The sequence below is a fragment of the Sander vitreus genome, chromosome 6 (assembly GCF_031162955.1).
Source record: "Sander vitreus isolate 19-12246 chromosome 6, sanVit1, whole genome shotgun sequence".
NCBI lineage: Eukaryota > Metazoa > Chordata > Actinopteri > Perciformes > Percidae > Sander > Sander vitreus.
The window spans coordinates 16619660-16637635 of record NC_135860.1 but is presented as its reverse complement, the minus strand read 5'-3'; the positions used below and the strand labels follow the sequence as shown (position 1 = coordinate 16637635).

Sequence of the window (17976 nt, the reverse complement as noted above, 5' to 3'; positions counted from 1 at the left end):
GCTTACCTTGGCGTATTTATCCCATCATGTGCATTCCCCTGACCAGGCCAATCAGATTTGTACCACAGATGTCTCAGTACAGCACTAAATGTCACTGGAGAAGCGGTGGCCAAGCTGATTCTACTGCTCCGTAATAAAAAGATCTGTGCTCCATTTGTGGAGTTCGTGAACTTTGAGCATTCTCTTAAATTATAGAGGGTGGTCTAGACCTACTCTGTAAAGTGTCCTGAGATAACATCTGTTATGATTTGACACTATAAATAAAATTGAATTAGGTACAAATTAATTGATTAACTAATAGCTGTTTGTTGTGGATTTTATTTCTCTTTCAAAGACAATGTCATAGAGTTAAATTTGTAGGAAGCAGGATTTAATTTGAGCTCTCACAGGTATTAAGTTGATGAACTGAAATCAAAAACTTTTTCCAACAAAAGGGGTTATTTTAGTGCAGGCTTGGTGGTGTAGCATTACAGCTGTTGCAGAATCCTTGACCTATAAGCAGGAATGGCTGGCGTGCAGGGTGCTGTGGTCCTGGCAGAGGACACACTACTGCTGCACATGCAAAACACTCACAGCAAAGTATGCAAAGGTGTTATTTTAGCTCAGTGCCACTGTTGTTTCGCCAAACTAGAACACATGTGCAGATTTACTATCTTTTGCTTACTCGTCTACAGTATTTGTTCAGTTGACAAGTGAAATGTAAAGGGCTGAGGATCAATTACACACTTAACAACATTAACGTTGCCAAGGTTGGCCTAAGATGATGGCCTTAAAAGTGCTGTAGGTAGGATTGCGAAGATCCAGGACTTAGGCCACTTGCACACTGCCTGCGTGGCGTGAGCGTGTCAGCTGTGTGGCGTGTCTGGTTTTATTTCATTGAGAATGAATGTGTGTGCATGAGCAGTGATTGACTTGCAGTTAGACACCCCCCGGCCCTGATTGGTGCATCTGAACAGGGAGCTGTGGATTTTTGCAAATCACACAACAGGCTGTAGGTGGTGCCAGAGGATTTCTGGATTTCTTTTATTTTTTATTATCTGCTTCATGTAGTCCTACTCAAACATAGGGTCAGTTTCAGCAAATATGACAGAAAGTTAGTTTTAAGTGTTAAGTCTTATCTACTACACCTTTAATTAACAGAAACATTATTTTACCTCTGGGTTCCTATCTGATACAAAATATAAGACATTAATAACATATTTCACTACGATAGGACTGGACACACACTACGACAACTTCATTATTTATTATGTAAAAATCAAATAGCATCTTATATACAGTCATAGAAAACAACAAATCAAATGTTTGCAATATTACAATGGGATATTGTCAGGATCAACACTGGACAATAAAACAGGACTTTGAAGTGATGTAAACCTGCTGCAAATGACCAACTCTAAGAATTATTACTGTATGCCTTCCTGTAAACACAAAAGAAAAGTGAGAATAAAGTTTAAAATACTATGCGGTATGTCAGTCTTGGTAAAAAAAAGAAAAGCCCTATGTTAATGTTCCTGCTTTGTTCTGGTGGGAGGTGGAGTCCTACCATTCATTTTGTCATCATAAAATATTAACTATGGCTGGTAACAACTCATGTTTATGTATCAGTGCATGGGCGAGATGATGACATCTGTAGAGTAGCTGAATGTCACTGTTCATTATCAGTACAGAGTTAAATGAGAAGAAATGTATTTTAACGTTCCATCTATCCCCTTCAGGATTATTTATTAACTTGGTTAATTCAAGTCCTTGGCCGATTCAGTTTCCATTGGCACCTATGTTACTTATACATAAAACCATGCAATCAATAAACATGCTCTATGTATACAAATGTCCATGCTGACTGATCCCCATGATATTGTGAACTTTATAACTTAAGACTTAATAAATATACATTGTGAAAATGCATTCTATGCATTGGTTTGTGCAGAGGACGTCCACTAAAGTCATCAGCAGTTGTCGGTACTTAAACAGCTACACTGTATTACTTAATTATTGTGTGTTGTGGTACTGTAGGCAGCAGAGGCTAAAGCCATTCATATGATAGCTCCTTTTTGGTCCCACGGAATGTCTCTAGAGCAATTGTTCATAACGTGTTTGCGATGTAAAACAAAAAATTGTCAAACTGCAGGATTTATATTACATTTGCGGGGAAAGACGAATACAAATCTGACAATTTCAGTCAGTCAGTGCAATAACCTTTTTTGTTTTTTACCCAAAATGCTTAAAGTTAGCCCAGTATGCAACTCCATCACATACATATTGGGCATCGGAACAATCTGATATAGTTTTTGTCCAAATAATGCTTTGTGTTAGTTGTAAGTATGACTCCGTTTCGTGAATCCGAGGAAACAGGACAATCTTGATTACAAATTACTTTGGGGGAAATCACAAATGATTATCCAGGGAAGTCACTAGAGCCAAATAACTTGTGGTTCTGTACCTGTACACAAAAAAACAAAAAGCAATACAGCCACAGTGTGCACCAGAAACAAATGTCACCATGGCTGGAGTCTGCATAATAGGGTTAAAAACCCTATGCTGTCAATGGTCTTTTAAACAAGACCTAGAAACTACAATTTGTCAAACAATGTCTTAATTGTTCATTCTTGCTCCTAAATACAGACATTAATACGTTCTTCAAACCTCGACCGTCCACTGTCCTAGAGTTTAACAACCACTGAAAACACCTCACACTGACACGCGCAATTATTTTGTACACAAGAGGCACCGTCCTTCAGCGCTCAGCCACTACTCTGCCCGTGCAGTCAGGTTCTGTCCTTTCTCTCTCTGTTCCAAGTTTCACACCACTTCATCAGACTCCAGGTTGTATTCTTCATATAGCGCATCTAGGATGGCCAGCTGCTTCTCCATGGCAGGCAGGTACAATCCCAGGTCCCTGTGCACGCCGCTGGTAAAGCCGCCCTTCAGCTCGTCGCCCGCTCTCGACACTAAGGCAGCGGCGAAATTTTGATAAGACGGCGCAGCTCTCAGCGCCAACTGAGGAAATAGAAGCATGCGATGGTCACACTCCAAGAACAGATGAACATCAAGAGGGGGGGAGGAAAAAGCATTGGTGAGAGTAAGAAATACCTACAGCAAAAACGCCTCGCACAACCCATCCGTGGTACTGCCGAAGGGTCTTTCCATAGGCATTATCTGGGTGAGAGAATAGACAGAACATGACGAATCTCGTACATGCATTAGGTTCCACGTATTTAACTTGTTTGTAGATTTGTGCATCATAGAAATCGGACTCACTTAGCGCTCCGTGGATGTCTTGCTCTCCTGCGTTGACCTCCGACAGAAACTCTTTGAGGAACGTCAGGCCCCGTCTGAGCCACAGCAGAGCCTCGGTGGCCGAGTTACGCACCCGGGAATTCTCTGTCTGGACTTCATGCAGCACGATGGACTGTAGTGTGGGGAAGCTGTCAGGCTCTGACATCAGCTTCTGGTGAATTTTCTACAGGGTTAAGAGACCGGTTGCTATAGTAACATGAACTGGAAAAAGATCCTGATTCTACTCTGCCATCATTTTTACTATGATTTACCAAAACTATAAGTACTACTTTTTAACAGCTCAATAAGTTATTTGATCTAGTGTACATTGACAGAACAAGGATAAGAGGAGTGATAAGCCAAATGCCTGACTTTCAAGCTAAACAAGGAATCGAGCAGTATTATATACAGCAAATCTCCTTGTTGAAATATTATATAGGGGATCGTAAAGTACTAATGTTGATTCATCCTGTTTGGCATACTATGTTTAGCACAAGATTTAGAGGCACTTCTGAAAAACTGTGTCATCATTTCTCATTTTAACAGTGAAATCTGCTTTAAGATAACATATTAATGACATGTACACGTACCTTGATATTTCCAACAAAATCCATTTTAACTGGTGCAAACACAGTGGATCCCAGCTTGTCTGAGAAGAGAAAATCCATGATCATTTCTTTGTTCCTTATGAAGAGAGGATTCTGACTTTGGTGTCCTATTATTTAGGACAGTGATGAATGCAGCTGAGGGCAGGAAACCCTGTGTAACAAGTTCAGAAGATTTCACCTTTTCACTGCAGATTTGATGGGAAAGAAATGTAAGCTTGTGACACACTAGAAGACCTTAGATCCTTAGCATTTCTGAAAGCATGCTGCATGGCGTACAGGATATCAAACGGATATTACTTGTATCTGGGTCTGTGTCAAGATTTGACTGGAGACATGTCATCGATCTAGGCTGGAAATGTTTGAGCGCAGCTGGAGGTGAGGACCTGCTCGCTCTACATTATCCTGCTTATTGCATGGCTACTTCATATAAAGAAATCAACAATGAATTTTAAAATGATCCTCTAGAGTCTACGATCAGAACTGCGTCCATAGCAACAGTCTGTTATTTATAGCAGCGGACTGCCATAAAAGACAGCAGAATTCTGTAATTGACCAATTAGAATCGAGTATTCAACAAAGCTGTGTAATAAATAATAATTTTAGTTTTTATTACACGGCTTTGTTGAATACTTGATCCTGATTGGTCAATTACAGCATTCTACGGTCTGTTATACACACAGTTTTGATCATAGACTCTGGAGGACCATTTTTAAATCAATATTGTGTGTCAAATTATTGATTTCTTTAGTAAGTAGCCGTGTAATAAGCGGGATAATGTAGAGCAAGCAGGTCCTGCATCACCCAGTTTAATAATGACCCGCTCACTCTACATTATCCCTTACATATTACACTGGCCATCTGACATGTATGCAAATTAAACACTGTTGTTACATCTCTTTGAAAGTCTCTCAAACCACCAGGTAATTACAGATGATCAAAAATCCTAATCCAACCTGTCCTCATATGTATTGGGCCACATCTGATAAAACTTGGTTTCAGTCAACTGCCTGTCAATTCCCTCTAAAATTGGCAAACACAAGATGTTGTTTTTAAAAGTCTTTCACTTGTTTATATTGTTACTGTGAGTAGCCATATGTATCTATGTGTAGTACACTGTGTAGATGTGTAGTGCACAAAGACAAGGCCACACACAGCCACATGAACAGGTATGAGCGAACAACAAACTTATCAAGATTGTTGGGCTACAAAGAAAAAAAACACTGAAAGACATTCAGGTACGGGAAGAAATGAATGAATGAATGAACCCAAGATAAAAAGCTGCCACCTCTTTAAATACAGATGATGTGAATGACGGAGCATAAACAAATGACAAGAAAAATAGTGGAAAGAAGGGTGAAATGACCACATGTGAGAAAGCGGAAAAGATTAAGGAGAAGAGACTGAAAAGTGACCGGCCTACCTAATACTGGTACTATTGCATAGCATGAGTCCAAAAACTCTTGTGTAGGGATACCATTGTCGTCGTCCAGTCTTATATCACTAAATCTAAAAAAGTAGAACAGATTCAAACAGGAGAATATATTAGAGGTAAGTATGCCATTTCAATTTTTATTTGATCAACTCAAACAGAAAAAAAGAAAAGGGTACAAATGTCCAAACCAAGCCTGAGAAATGATTCACACAGTGTCATGCAATTCTAAGCCTGACAATACCTGAGAATAGAGATGGCCCGATAGCATTTTTTGCTTCCCGATACCGATTCCGATACCTAAACTTGCGTATCGGCCGATACCGAGTACCGATCCGATAATAGTGTGTCATATATTTTATTATGTTTTAACAGCTGTATACTACTATCCCTGTATGGATGTGATATTATTTCTATCTTTGTTGTCGGTCTGGTTCAGGTTAAACTCTTTGTGAAACATGAACAAACACAAACAATGAATGCCACAGAACTTTCTTTTATTATGCAGTTTGACAGTCAGTTATAACGGAAAAAGAACATAAATAAACTACTTTAACGTAGATTTTCTTTAGGGCTTTATTACGTGGTATCGGATCAGTGCATAAACTCCAGTACTTCCTGATACCGATACCAGCGTTTTAGGCAGTATCGGACCATCTCTACCTGAGACTATTCTGCTATTTTGATAACAATCTGACAGTTGTTTTGTTGCTAATGTTAATGCTCATCACCTTTAAAAGACCATCTCCAAAATACACATACTGTAGTCCCCATCTTGCAGTTGAATACTGGCTAAGTGAGACAATGATTTTCTGCATTATAATGTTTATGTTGTAACTAAATATTACATAAATGATTATAAACACTCTAGTCAGTTGTTCAGTAACACTCTCCAGGCTCTTAAAAAAGAAAGTAAAATATGACTGAAATACAGAGTGAAACAAAAAAAAGCTTTACAAACCCAAATATCAGATGAGGGCCTCTCTGTGCCATGTGATCAAGAGAGAACACACTAATATAAAACACTTATAATGACATATTGAAATGGATTCAGTTAAAATGTTCCAAACCTGTTATTATATATCTATTCTGTGCAACACGGTAATACAATTTATATATTTCCACAAACTAAGTAACTGTGCAGTTTAGTCAAAAGTTGCAGCAGAAGTGCATTGCCTCAACAGACAAGAATACTACACAGAGCTTAGATTGATTAACCCTAATACTGTCATAGTGAATTATCACAGACAATCATACAGTAACTTCATACGGTAACGAATGTGTCCTAAAGGATGTGACCTTCCTGAGTAGCATTTTCATACCTGTGACTCATTGTGCTGAAGAAAGTTTCCACCTGCTCTGTGTCTTCTGGCTCTGTTGAATCGCTGGACGTCTGGCCCTCCTGTTGAGCCTCTTCTTGGTCTGGGACAGCTTCCTGTTGGTGCCGAGGCTGGACAGCGTTCGCTTCCTTGTTGTTGTGGTCCTGCTCTCCTTGATTTTGGTCCACTTTGTGCTTCTGCTCTTGTTTTGTCTCCTTTTGATCGTCAGCTTCGTTTTCCTCGTCCCCCTCTGCTGGTTGGTCGTAGGGTTCAATCTCAGAGGTATTCTGGGTAGTGTGTAACTGAGGATCGACTCCCCCCTCGGGGACTGAGCTGATGCTGTTGGCGGCATCAATGTCTGTATGACACAGTAGACAAACAGTAAACATGTGCAATGTATGTAACCAGACGTGGGTAAACAGAATATGGTTTCGGTCAAGATGTTTATTGCAGCAAGGCTGAAGCCCAGTTTTCATCAGACTGGGTGTAGCAAATTGTGGAAACAGCTATCAACAACTGCACAACTGTCATGTAGACTTAGCAGCACTACATTGTGTACTGAGTATAGCTGCACTGACCTCTATGGGTTGAAAGCCTCAATGGTCACCCAACATCACAGTTGGGTTTGGTAAGGTGTGACTGGTTTCAGTTGTGACCACACCCGACTGTGATTTAGCATTGCGCTTCGTGAAATGCTTTTCATTACCTTCTTTTTATTTTGGTTTGGGGGTTTTTGGCCAATACAGAAATGACTAACACCTTAATTACAATCCAGCAAAATGTTCTTCAACTCTTTCATATCTCGTAAAAGTCTGACAATTAGTTGTTGTTTTAATATTGGACTATCAAACAGTTGTGTAAAAACATTCTGTCTACATTTTCTTAGATGTCTAACAGTGTCAACTGGCACTATTGCATCGTATCAGGTCTGAACCAAACGTATGTAATATATTCTTATGTAACATGATGTAAACTATGTACCACGAGAGATTTCTTTTATGTACTGTATTATTTATAGACATCTCATCAGTACACTTAAATGTATCATGCGTTTTAAATAATGTATGATTGTATTTATGGTGAGATAGCATATGTATTATAGATAACCCAAAACAATAACTTGAAAAAGATTTAAGTCTTATTTTCCATCACTGGCAGTAACTTCCTCCTATATAAAAGGCTTTGTTACTGCTAAGGGAAATGCAATATTGTAACTGGGGCATCCATCACTGTCTGCTCACTAAAAGGCAATAATCTATCCACATCAGTTCAGATGGTGTATACACAACAACCAGGCCCCTTTTGATGTGTGTGGTCTTTCCTTTATGGAATGCAGTAATGGTTTTCAGTTCAGGAAACTCATAAAGTGACTGGTTGGGACATCTGACTCACCTGATGGGGAAGGATGTTGTTGTGGTCTATCTGGCTTATCTGGCCCTTCTACTCCAGAGTCAAGGCTCTGGTTGTCATGTGCAATTGCTTCTCCTGAGGATTCAGACAACTCTCTCCATCTGGAATGAATTTGAGTGCACAATGTTAACTCTAAAACTTGGGATGCACTTATTTTGGGCAAATATAATTGGCAATTGTGTCTAGTGCCACAGAAATGCAACAATGACAAAATATTACTGCATCAACAGCAAACAGAATGGGTATTTCGTTTTTCGCCTCACTTCGCTAAGTGCTACTTTGTAACATCTATGTGACAGTTAATGAGTAAGGAAGAAACAATGTCTACAATATAAATACATAATGACAGAAAAAAGCAACCTACTTTTCTCCAAGGTTGTGGTTTAAATGATTGACAGGTTTAATCTGTTGGAGAAACAAGACATTAGGGGGTCATATATGTATGTATAATTAAACAAGCTGTACCCTTTATACTAGATGTTATTAGGTTATCTGATTAGACACATGAGTGGTGACATAAATGTACCTTCTGAGGTTTGATGGCTGCTACTGGAGGAGACCCTGGTGGACTCTGTGTTGCCATATCCGTACTAAAAGAATGGTTTGCTATCTGCATGCATTCCTCCAGAGTCTTAAGAAAGGTGGTGCATGTAGACTTTACCATGTTTCCAGTGTCTATTCCTGTCTGAAAAGGACACACACACATACACATTGGCCAACATAGCCCTAAATGTCCTGACATGTTAAGTCTGTTCTTTGGTAACAGCAAACTAAATCTGCTCAAATCTATAAAGCTTTAGATAAAATGTACTTGTGATAACATTTTCTGCCTGTCACAGCACACAACAATTTGATGTCTTGCAAGTTGGGCTACCCTACTGTATATTGCAGCTTCACACCAACAGCAGCTTCTCTTATTTCATCAGTTCGTCCAAACCTTAACCTTACCTCCGCTGTGTCTGCTAGCTCATCATTCTCCTTGATCTTGTTTACTTGTTGTAGAAGAAGGTCACAGTACAATCTGAGTTCTGACATCTTAGTTTTCAGTGCCTCTGTGTTCTCGTGGAGCTCTGTAATAATAACAGCAAATGAGCCAACGTTTTGGGAAAATGTTTACAATTATTTTACAATAGAATACAAGCTGATAAAGCGCAATCCATGCATCCAAATACCTTTTTCTCTTTTTGTTCGGTTGTCTGTAAGGCAAGCTTTGGATGTTCCCAGTGCCACCAGCCATTTCTGCCTCTCTGCTGCATTGATGGCTCTGAGGTAAAAGTACTGCTCTCCTGGTATGGTCAGGTCAACTCGTGTAGAGTCAGAGGAATGAACTAATAAAGCACAGCGGCAAACAAGGAGAGATGCTTGTCAGGACTACATCCAAAAGGCAGAGTAAAGACACACACACACACACACACACACACACACACACACTTAGACAGGACAAGTTAGCCATATACCGACCTTGGATTTCACATACTGAAATCTTAATGCTGCCCTTGCAACCTTTCCAGGCATCTTCTTGAGAGTCATAGTAAGACAACGTTCCTCCATCAAGCACAAACCAACGAGGTTGCCAACCTGAAATAAATGCATTTATGTTTAGATCATTGCAACGGTGTTCTTTAACGAGTACCGTTATGGGTATTTAAGTCACAATAAAACAGCGTTATCTAACGTTAGCTTCATAAACTTGGAAAGAGTTAAACCTTACGTTATGTTAGCAACAGCTAACGTTAATTCTTAAATCAGATTATAATGGCAGGCGGAGGGAACTTCCTAAATTAGAAAGCGCTAAAGTCACATGTTAAGACTACATAAATAAAGTGAACTTCTAATTCGTTAAACAGCTATTAACGCTAATTTAGCAACGTCAAAGAGAAGCTAACGTTAGTTAATTGAAAGTGGTGCTCCGATAGTTAAAGACTGACGGTAGCTAACGTTAACGTTGCTAGCTAGCTGCCTTAAAACAAGCACTATAACCAATAACACGCAGCCAGTGTGGGGTTAACTTACCACTTATGTAATTGGTCCACTTATGCAGCATTCCTTCCATTGTTTAATTATGTGGTTTTGCCGTTCATTACTTGTTTATCATAACAAGATATGATGCACAGCTGATTGCAGCGACTCCATCGGGCCCGAGTGTGATTAGTGGAGTAACGTCCTAGGCTTTACATTTTACCTAGCTACGTACATAAAAGTGCGTAAACTTTGTGTGAATAGAACTCTAAAAGAGAGACTAACGACGTTCCTCCCGTTTGCATCAGAGGGATTAGCTAAATACTGTGGGTGTGGATTATGGTGATTGACACAAAAAAGAACCAATAGAATAAAAGAATATAGATAAAGGGCGGAGCTTTGGAATAAGTTAACCAATTGAAGAGGGAGGAGGGCAGACAGCTGAACAGTGGCTGTGTTCAGGCGTTCATGCAGAAGTTGGCTGCCACGTAGTTGGCATTCCTGCCATGTATTTATTTTAGGGCACGTTACTGCATTTGTGTTGAAAGGTTCAAATAAGCTTTTTGTAAGTTTTGCAAGTAAGTGATCATTTTGTCTATCAAAATGATTATTTTTTCTATTTGTTTGATATTGCCCTCACTGTTTGTGTTTGTCACCGGGGGGAAACTGCCTGAGCCAGAAGTGAAAATTGAAGTTATACATAAACCCTTCATGTGTTACCGTAAGTCAAAGTATGGAGACATGCTTCTTGTTCATCACGAGGGATTCTTGGAGAGTAATGGCACCATGTTTTATTCCAGGTAATTTGTTGTAGGAAACTGCTGCATGTATTGCTGTGCAATGTTGTTACATTCCGTGTGCAGGAAAAGTCACTGGTTTTATGGCTGTAAAATCATGTATCTATTGGACTACTGTGCTGCAACCCACCACCACTTGTCAGTATCTGTGCCATGGTCCATTCAGACCTCAACATTAACCACTGGACTGTCCTTATAGTTAGGTGGCAGACACTTGACCCTTATTGTATATTTGTGATATCAATTCTGTGTGTACTGGACTTTTCTTTCTCAAAGCAAACTGTGATGGATCTTTGTGACTCTTGGCAGCCGCAAACATGGGGATACAAATCCAGTATGGTTCACTCTTGGGATTCGAGAGGTGCTCAAGGGTTGGGATAAGGGTCTGCAGGGCATGTGCACAGGAGAGCGCAGGAAACTGACCATCCCTCCATCTCTGGCATATGGCAAGGAAGGAAAAGGTAACATAGACTACACAAAAACATGTTAGAGAGGGTCTTTTGATTCAAATCCCCCCCCCATATCTCTGTGCTGATATTGCAGTGATTCTCAAAGTGGGGTCCGGTCCCCAACAAAAATGGGAATTCATTTATTTTCATTATAATTTCATCCATAAGTAACACAATGACAAATTGTATGACTATTTTGCTCATGGGTTTCATTCACTTTCTGTAATAAAACATCTAAAAGCAAAAAAATTATCAGGTAGGGGACCCGGGGACAAAGTCTTATCAGATTGGGGTCCGTGGTCTAATTTGTGGCAGTTTAGGGGTCCTTGATGTGAAAAAGTTTGAGAACCACTGTTCTCTTGCATAACCTTTCTTGGTTTACAGGCAAGATCCCACCAGGCAGTACCCTCATTTTTGATATTGAGCTCATGGAGATCCGAAATGGTCCCAGGTCACACGAGTCTTTCCGGGAGATGGATCTCAATGATGACTGGAAGCTCTGCAGAGAGGAGGTGTGACATTCTTTTTAAACTGCTTTTCTTTTGGCATTAAGGGTGTAAACTGTGTTTTTGTTGCTATTAGTGAATGTCATTATTCTGTCTGCACTAAAGGTGAAAGAGTACCTGAAGAAAGAATTTGAAAAACATGGATATTCGCCTAATGACACACACCATGAAGTGATGGTAGATGACATCTTCAAAAATGAGGATGAAGATAAAGATGGTTTTATATCTGCGAGGGAATTCACCTACCAACATGATGAGCTCTAAAAGGACTGATTTTATCTACTTTTTGTCATGAATCTCCTCCAAAATAGTGACCTGAATTGAGGAATTGTTAATTAGTTACTGGGCTTGTTTTTATACTGCAGTTGAACAGTATTGTCTCACTTTTAGTTGAACATTGAATGGAAAATAAGATCCATAATGAATTTATATCTCCATTTTGCACTGACACATGTCGCCACCTCAGATGAATTTAGGCTACAGTATTAGATTTTTTTTTTTTTTTTTTTAAGGATTACATGAAATAAATGTTTTTCAATTAAACAGAGCCTTATGTTAATTTAGTTGTATTATATTTACAATACATGTGCTGAAAACTGAACCTGTGTATGCAGTCATCCTTGGTGATGATGATGATGATAGTTCTTCTCTGTGTACGTCTTCATTGATCACTAGAGGGCACTCTTGTCCTAGACTTTTGTACAGTATTATGCTTACAAATCTTTATCAAATGAAATCTCAAAACAAAACAGCAACAATGCACTTTCAGGGGTCCCTCTTTTTCAGTTTTTAGATTTCATACTGTTTCTGGCAGATCTAAATGAGAGTAGTCACATATATAATTTCATGCCATCAGGAGTGAAACACAGAAAACTATGCCGTAGGCTTATATAGCTGTATATTCCAAAACACGCCTTGAAGGAATACCATTGAATTTTAATTTTTTCAGTTCATGTATTATAGTGAGCCTTAAGCAACCATCAAATCCCCATAATGTACATTTTGCAGTGAATAAGCAGAAATGCTGCTTAAAACAGTATCCAAATGCAAAATGGCCTCATTGAACCCTGAGTAGGAAACAATGTTTTTGAATTATATTTAAGTTATTTGAGAACCATCCATATAAAGGAGGGGAAAAATGTTGTCATACTCATAGCTCTGTCAAATTACACTAATTATATGTCAAATATGTGAGTCAGCGCTGTTCTCAGTCTATTTTTCTCAAACCATACAAATTAAAGTTTTGTAAGATTTTGGTTGAGTAAATCTTGAAAGTGGACCAGTGACCCAAGTTAAATTGACAAAAAAATTTAATTCTGATGAGGCTTACCAACAAGCATATCAGCACCATGAGTATTAAAGCTCCATCACATAGAGGTGCATGGAAATCACACCATAATAAGTGAGTAACACTGTAGCATACATGTAGGCATACTGCAGTTATGCATTTCAACTGTTATTTTAGTCACCAACTTTAACTAGAACTAATCCTATTGCAATTATTTACATAAGAAAGGAGGTGCTATTGATGTTTAGCAATGCTGGAATTACGTTCTGATGAAGGCTGACATGCACCAGTGATATTCTCAGGAACCAGAAACAGTTTTAGAGCGAGAGAGTGCCATTAAAGCAGCAAGCCACAGTGTGAACACTGTGGTGCAACTATGTCTTCTCTCACAAAGAGCACCACTGTTTTCCTCACCAAGGAAGTATGGTATCTGGCAAAATTCCACCCTGCTGACCACACCTGCAGGTAAAACTGGGCGAGTGGTAATGTTATATGGCAGGACAGATTGAATATTAGATACGCTTCTATGTGAAATACCTCTCAAGGATATGGCAATAGCTGTTACACGATTTATAAAAAGGTTGTTAACGACATATCTGTGATTCACTGTGCTTCAGGAAACAAGCTTTCATCACTAGCATAGGGCTGGGCCTTTCTTCTCACTGAACCTCTTCTACAGCCATCACACCCACATTGTGGTAAGATTATGCTAAATGGAGACAAACATTGGCAGAAAGTACAACAGGGCACACTATTTTCAACTGAAGTTGTCTTTACTTTAATAAGTCGACATTTGATAAATTACATTTTTAATTGCAACCGTCACAAAAATACATTTTGATAAAATGGATTCGTAGAAAGGATTTACTTAATCACATCAAACCAATTGTGAAAGAAACATGCTTGGTGCAGCTGTAGTATGACTACTGACTTCTATGGCATCGTGAAGTGAATGGCAGCTACCTCTGCACCGAGCAACGTTACTGGCATTCAAAAAGAAAGAAAAAAAGTGGGCCCAGATTATATTTGTTCACTTGAAAATATCCAAAATTACAGCATGTAAATGGAAATACTACAAAACTGGAAACCAACATGTGTGCAGAAGAGTTCTGCAATAGGACATGTGAAATAAAATGACCAGTATTTGTTCCACCTGTGTATTCCTCACCATAACACGGAGTACATTGAAAATGGTAAATCCACAAACTGTCTCTCCTGTGATTCTTTTTTTTCCCCCCCGTTGTGATCAGTTTTGTATTTAGACATCAATTCAACAAACATCATTCTCAACAGTATATATTATTGTGACAAAAGAACATGATGCAGAGTAAAAGACAAAAATAAACATCTTTACAAAATAAATCTTTACACTTGTTGCAAAAAGTGCTTCATGAGTGCCCAATTGTCTCATTCTTTTAGTACCCACAGTTAAAATATTTACCATTACATGATCTGATTTAATCTACAATTACATTTCAACTACCGTTCCCACTAAAAATACCAATATGCACACATGTAAGGTGGGAACATTACCTATGCTGCTGCTGGGAGGCTTGGTTTACACAGCGACGGCACTGATTGACGGTCTGCCTGGGGCAGATTTCACACAGAGCTGTCATCATGACTGAGTCTACACCAGGTAGTGACAGTCTTCAAATTAAACAGGAACAGCACTGTAGGTAGTCAAAAATACTGGATCCTTTCCTAATATAAAAATGATGGTCTTGGCTGGGTATAAAAACCCAAAATGTACAGTAACAAGACAATGTCAACTAAACCAACTTCAACTAAAACAGTCATGCGGGAAAGAAGCGTTTCAAGTTCAATTTGATCACAAATTAATCTGAAACGTCATTAGAATCAAGGTGGCTTGAATTTCCTCTTTGACAGAATAAATAAGTGTTCTTCGTTTCTGTTATAAGGCCTGTATGCCTCAGTCCTTAGAACAAGACATCTTCATGCTCTATCATAAGCTGTATCACTAGTTTCTGCTGCCTCATGTCATTCAGGGTTGTCAAGGCATTCTGCTCCGGTGGCTGCATAAGCGTTGGACCATAGACAATCCCCAGGTTCTCAGAGTTCATTAAATTGTCCTTTTCGAACTGTGTCACCCTGTAAAACAAAACAAGATAGCTTGTCTGGAGAGTAGAATCAGGCAAAATACAAAAACAGCTAAATTTTTTAAAAATATTTGGATCTAGCATTATTCTATAATTCCCTTATTTTCAACAAATCCCATGAAAAGACCAAAACCAATAATGCTTAAGTCAATATACTTTCAGACTTCTGAACTCTTTCTGTGGATGAATAGGCTTAATTATATCCTAAAACAGCTAGACGCTGTAGTTTTTTAGCAAATGTTACTCAAACAGGAGCAACTGTGAACTTTCAGGGGACTATTTTCATAATAAAACATTTATATTTTAAGGACCAATAAACAGGTGGTGCTCTAGTGAGTATTTCTGGCAGTAGTATGATATATGTGGGATCAACTCAAAATAAAGTACAGTGCCCATGTTCATTGTAATGAAGGAATATAGCATCACTTTTTGGACAACGTCAATGGAGGTCTATGGCACAGAGGATTGTGCTAGAAGAGAAAATGTATAAGGCTTTGGCCATACATGCAATACTTCTTAGTAGGAATAATTGATTGTTGGTGTTGGTCTTTACAAAGGATTTGAATTTAGTTATTTACATATAATAATTAAAAACATTGCATGTCCTTGTATTGATGACTTGTGCGTCTGAATTGACCTCTTGAGGTGAGCCATCAGGTAACGTAGGGTCTCGTAGTGGGCTGGGGGGAGCTGCAGCACACTCTCGTGGATAGCCTCCAGTCTGGATTCAGCATTTGGTATTTCTACATTACATTAGTAACACGATTAGTATCAGAGCACTGCGGAGTACCAGTAACATAGTAATGGCATGGAATAGCCCAGAGTGGAGGATCCCTTACTTGCAGCTTGAATAAATTTGGAGTACAAGTCAAACGTAATGATTGGAATGGGAAGGTCTCTTAAGTAGAGCTTCAAAGCACCAGCAATGATGTTGATGTCTGCATAGGCACTGGCACTGATGTCAGCCTTTTCACCATCTGTTAAAGAAAACAATGTCATTTTACATTTGGATATAATTAGAAATAAAGGCTGAATGTTCCTGTGTACGTCACAAAATAACGGACAGTGCTATTTCGTGCTGTACTGCAGCTGAAACAAGCTTCTCATTTAAAAGTATGAACTCGTGAACTAAAACCTCAGAGCCCGGAATCCTGGGGCAAATAAATCTGATGTCAACAAACCTCGGTCAAAGGCAAGCCTCACGTCCTCTATGTGCTCTGAGAAGCCAGACACTCGGTAGAGACCTTCCGATTTCATACCTGCAACAGAAAATCGGGAAGTTTGTCTCAGTTTTTTGGGGGATTTTTTTTCTCTCATCACCTTCCCTGCCTCCCATTCTGCGCCGTAGGCATAAAAAATGAGCTGGAGGAAATATAGGCATCTATTCAAAACTCATCATCATTGCAAAGAAATTGCAGAATACTTGCAAGTTAATTTACTAATCAAACTTCATGATCAGCTTTTCTTTCTCTAAAATGATTGATGAGTTTTAATGTGAAGACTAGTAACTGCATTCTACCTCTCAGCTCTATTTCTCGAATACACATGTCCACCACCATGGGTCGTGTCGTGTTGTGAGCTTTGACGAGCGTGGTGAGGTCACAGCTGAACACTTTCTTTATCCTGCGCAGGTCCGGCTGGCAGTCGCTGGGAACCAGTTTGGAGCACTGTTTGTGTACATTCAGCCCACAATCTAGAAGAGCAAGAGGGAGATAAACAGAGATTAGTCTCAGACTGATGATAACATAACCATCACAAGGGCTTAAGACAGCAGTTTGAAAAGGTTTCCCAGAGTCAGTGATAAACTGCACTGTCAGGCAGCACAGCCGCAGCTAAGCTGTCTCAATGCACTGCACCAAAAGTAGATAACAGCAAACATGGCAGCAGGGGCGGAGGCTCTTATTGTAGTTTAAGTCACATGGAGCGTGCTGGACAGCTGTCAAGAGCAGAGTGTATGTGAGAAGTACGCCTGCTTCTGTGGTGGCACAGCTTGGAATGAAAAGGTTTTAAAAGGAGCCATACTTGTAAACGGGAGCGTCCGACTGAAATTGTTCATCTCAAAGGCGTTTTTACTGCCTGAGCGACGTTAACACTGGTCTGCTGATTGGGGCCCTCGCTCTCTGTCAGTGCTCGCAGAGAGAGTGTAGCAAAAGATAAGAAAAAAAACAGACGCTAGGCAGGGAGTAAGAGAGGACAAGTAAGTCTCTCCTATTTCACATTGCACATGAGGTGTCTGATGATACCAGTTTGCCTTTGGCATATCAGCCTGGCTAATGTCTCAACAACAAACACTCTATTTAGGGAGAAAGCCACCAAGTCCACTGATGTGCACATCAGTTTCATGACTGTCTGTGCTGTGAACGTATCTTGTGACCATGGAGGCCATGAAAACTCTACTGAACTCTCATACCCAATCACTTAGATCTGCTGCTATATTTGGTGAACAACCACAGTACGTTTGCCCTGTGTTTGACTTATGTTTTATCATCATTTACATATTGTATTTGTAGTGATTTCTGTTGACAGAGTAACTTACATGTAGATATAAATGCTGTCAGCGTATTGCATCACATGGCATTTATTTGCACAGTATCCAGTTATAAGGGAATTATTGTTTAAAAACACGTAGTTGCCTTTCAGTTGGTGTAACTGTGATTAAACATTCTTGAGGGGAAGAGGGTTCAAAAGGAGTGATAGCAGTTATAGCTGTGATTATATAAATGTGTTTGTGTGTGAAGAATGTACTTTTATGAATCACTGACAGGAGGATCTTAACTTGTTAGTCACAGACAACAGGAAAATAACCATAAAA

The 17976-nt window shown here is 39.3% G+C and overlaps 3 protein-coding genes across 4 annotated transcripts in view; 1 reads left to right on the top strand and 2 right to left on the bottom strand.

Moving 5' to 3' along the window:
• Nucleotides 1-1231: 1231 nt before the first annotated feature.
• On the bottom strand, nucleotides 1232-10229 carry plekha8 (pleckstrin homology domain containing, family A (phosphoinositide binding specific) member 8). Of its 2 annotated transcripts, none has more exons than XM_078253142.1 (13): nucleotides 10059-10229; nucleotides 9507-9623; nucleotides 9218-9373; nucleotides 8994-9115; nucleotides 8572-8730; nucleotides 8410-8450; nucleotides 8028-8146; nucleotides 6639-6993; nucleotides 5308-5393; nucleotides 3870-3928; nucleotides 3262-3463; nucleotides 3098-3159; nucleotides 1232-3000 (listed from the first exon to the last, which is right to left on the bottom strand). In XM_078253142.1, exons 1-13 carry the CDS (start codon nucleotides 10096-10098, stop codon nucleotides 2803-2805), a joined length of 1716 nt encoding a protein of 571 aa, XP_078109268.1. In that variant the 5' UTR covers nucleotides 10099-10229; the 3' UTR covers nucleotides 1232-2802. The 2 variants fall into 2 exon arrangements, with proteins under 2 accessions (XP_078109268.1, XP_078109269.1); XM_078253143.1 differs by having other exon boundaries at nucleotides 3262-3451.
• A 213-nt stretch (nucleotides 10230-10442) lies between these two features.
• Nucleotides 10443-12299, top strand: fkbp14 (FKBP prolyl isomerase 14). The gene is made up of 4 exons (XM_078253141.1): nucleotides 10443-10804; nucleotides 11111-11262; nucleotides 11635-11762; nucleotides 11862-12299. Exons 1-4 carry the CDS (start codon nucleotides 10608-10610, stop codon nucleotides 12018-12020), a joined length of 636 nt encoding a protein of 211 aa, XP_078109267.1. The 5' UTR covers nucleotides 10443-10607; the 3' UTR covers nucleotides 12021-12299.
• A 1499-nt stretch (nucleotides 12300-13798) lies between these two features.
• Nucleotides 13799-17976, bottom strand: part of chn2 (chimerin 2) — a 23560-nt gene continuing 19382 nt past the window's right edge. The window contains exons 9-13 of the mRNA XM_078253140.1: nucleotides 16684-16857; nucleotides 16346-16423; nucleotides 16004-16141; nucleotides 15802-15907; nucleotides 13799-15156 (exon numbers count right to left, since the gene is read on the bottom strand). Coding sequence (XP_078109266.1) covers nucleotides 14985-15156; nucleotides 15802-15907; nucleotides 16004-16141; nucleotides 16346-16423; nucleotides 16684-16857 — 668 coding nt within the window. The 3' untranslated portion in view covers nucleotides 13799-14984. The remainder of the gene's footprint in view (nucleotides 15157-15801; nucleotides 15908-16003; nucleotides 16142-16345; nucleotides 16424-16683; nucleotides 16858-17976) is intronic.

What these genes read in the sequence shown, in the direction of transcription:
- plekha8 (XM_078253142.1), bottom strand. Translation starts at nt 10,098, where the DNA reads ATGGAAGGAATGCTGCATAAGTGGACCAATTACATAAGTG. An exon ending in CAGCCATCAAACCTCAGAAG is followed by an intron (nt 8,451 to 8,571) that starts GTACATTTATGT and finishes TTTCTCCAACAG; the next exon opens with ATTAAACCTGTCAATCATTT. An exon ending in ACAACATCCTTCCCCATCAG is followed by an intron (nt 6,994 to 8,027) that starts GTGAGTCAGATG and finishes TGTGTCATACAG; the next exon opens with ACATTGATGCCGCCAACAGC.
- fkbp14 (XM_078253141.1), top strand. Translation starts at nt 10,608, where the DNA reads ATGATTATTTTTTCTATTTGTTTGATATTGCCCTCACTGTTTGTGTTT. An exon ending in GGCACCATGTTTTATTCCAG is followed by an intron (nt 10,805 to 11,110) that starts GTAATTTGTTGT and finishes GACTCTTGGCAG; the next exon opens with CCGCAAACATGGGGATACAA. An exon ending in ATATGGCAAGGAAGGAAAAG is followed by an intron (nt 11,263 to 11,634) that starts GTAACATAGACT and finishes CTTGGTTTACAG; the next exon opens with GCAAGATCCCACCAGGCAGT.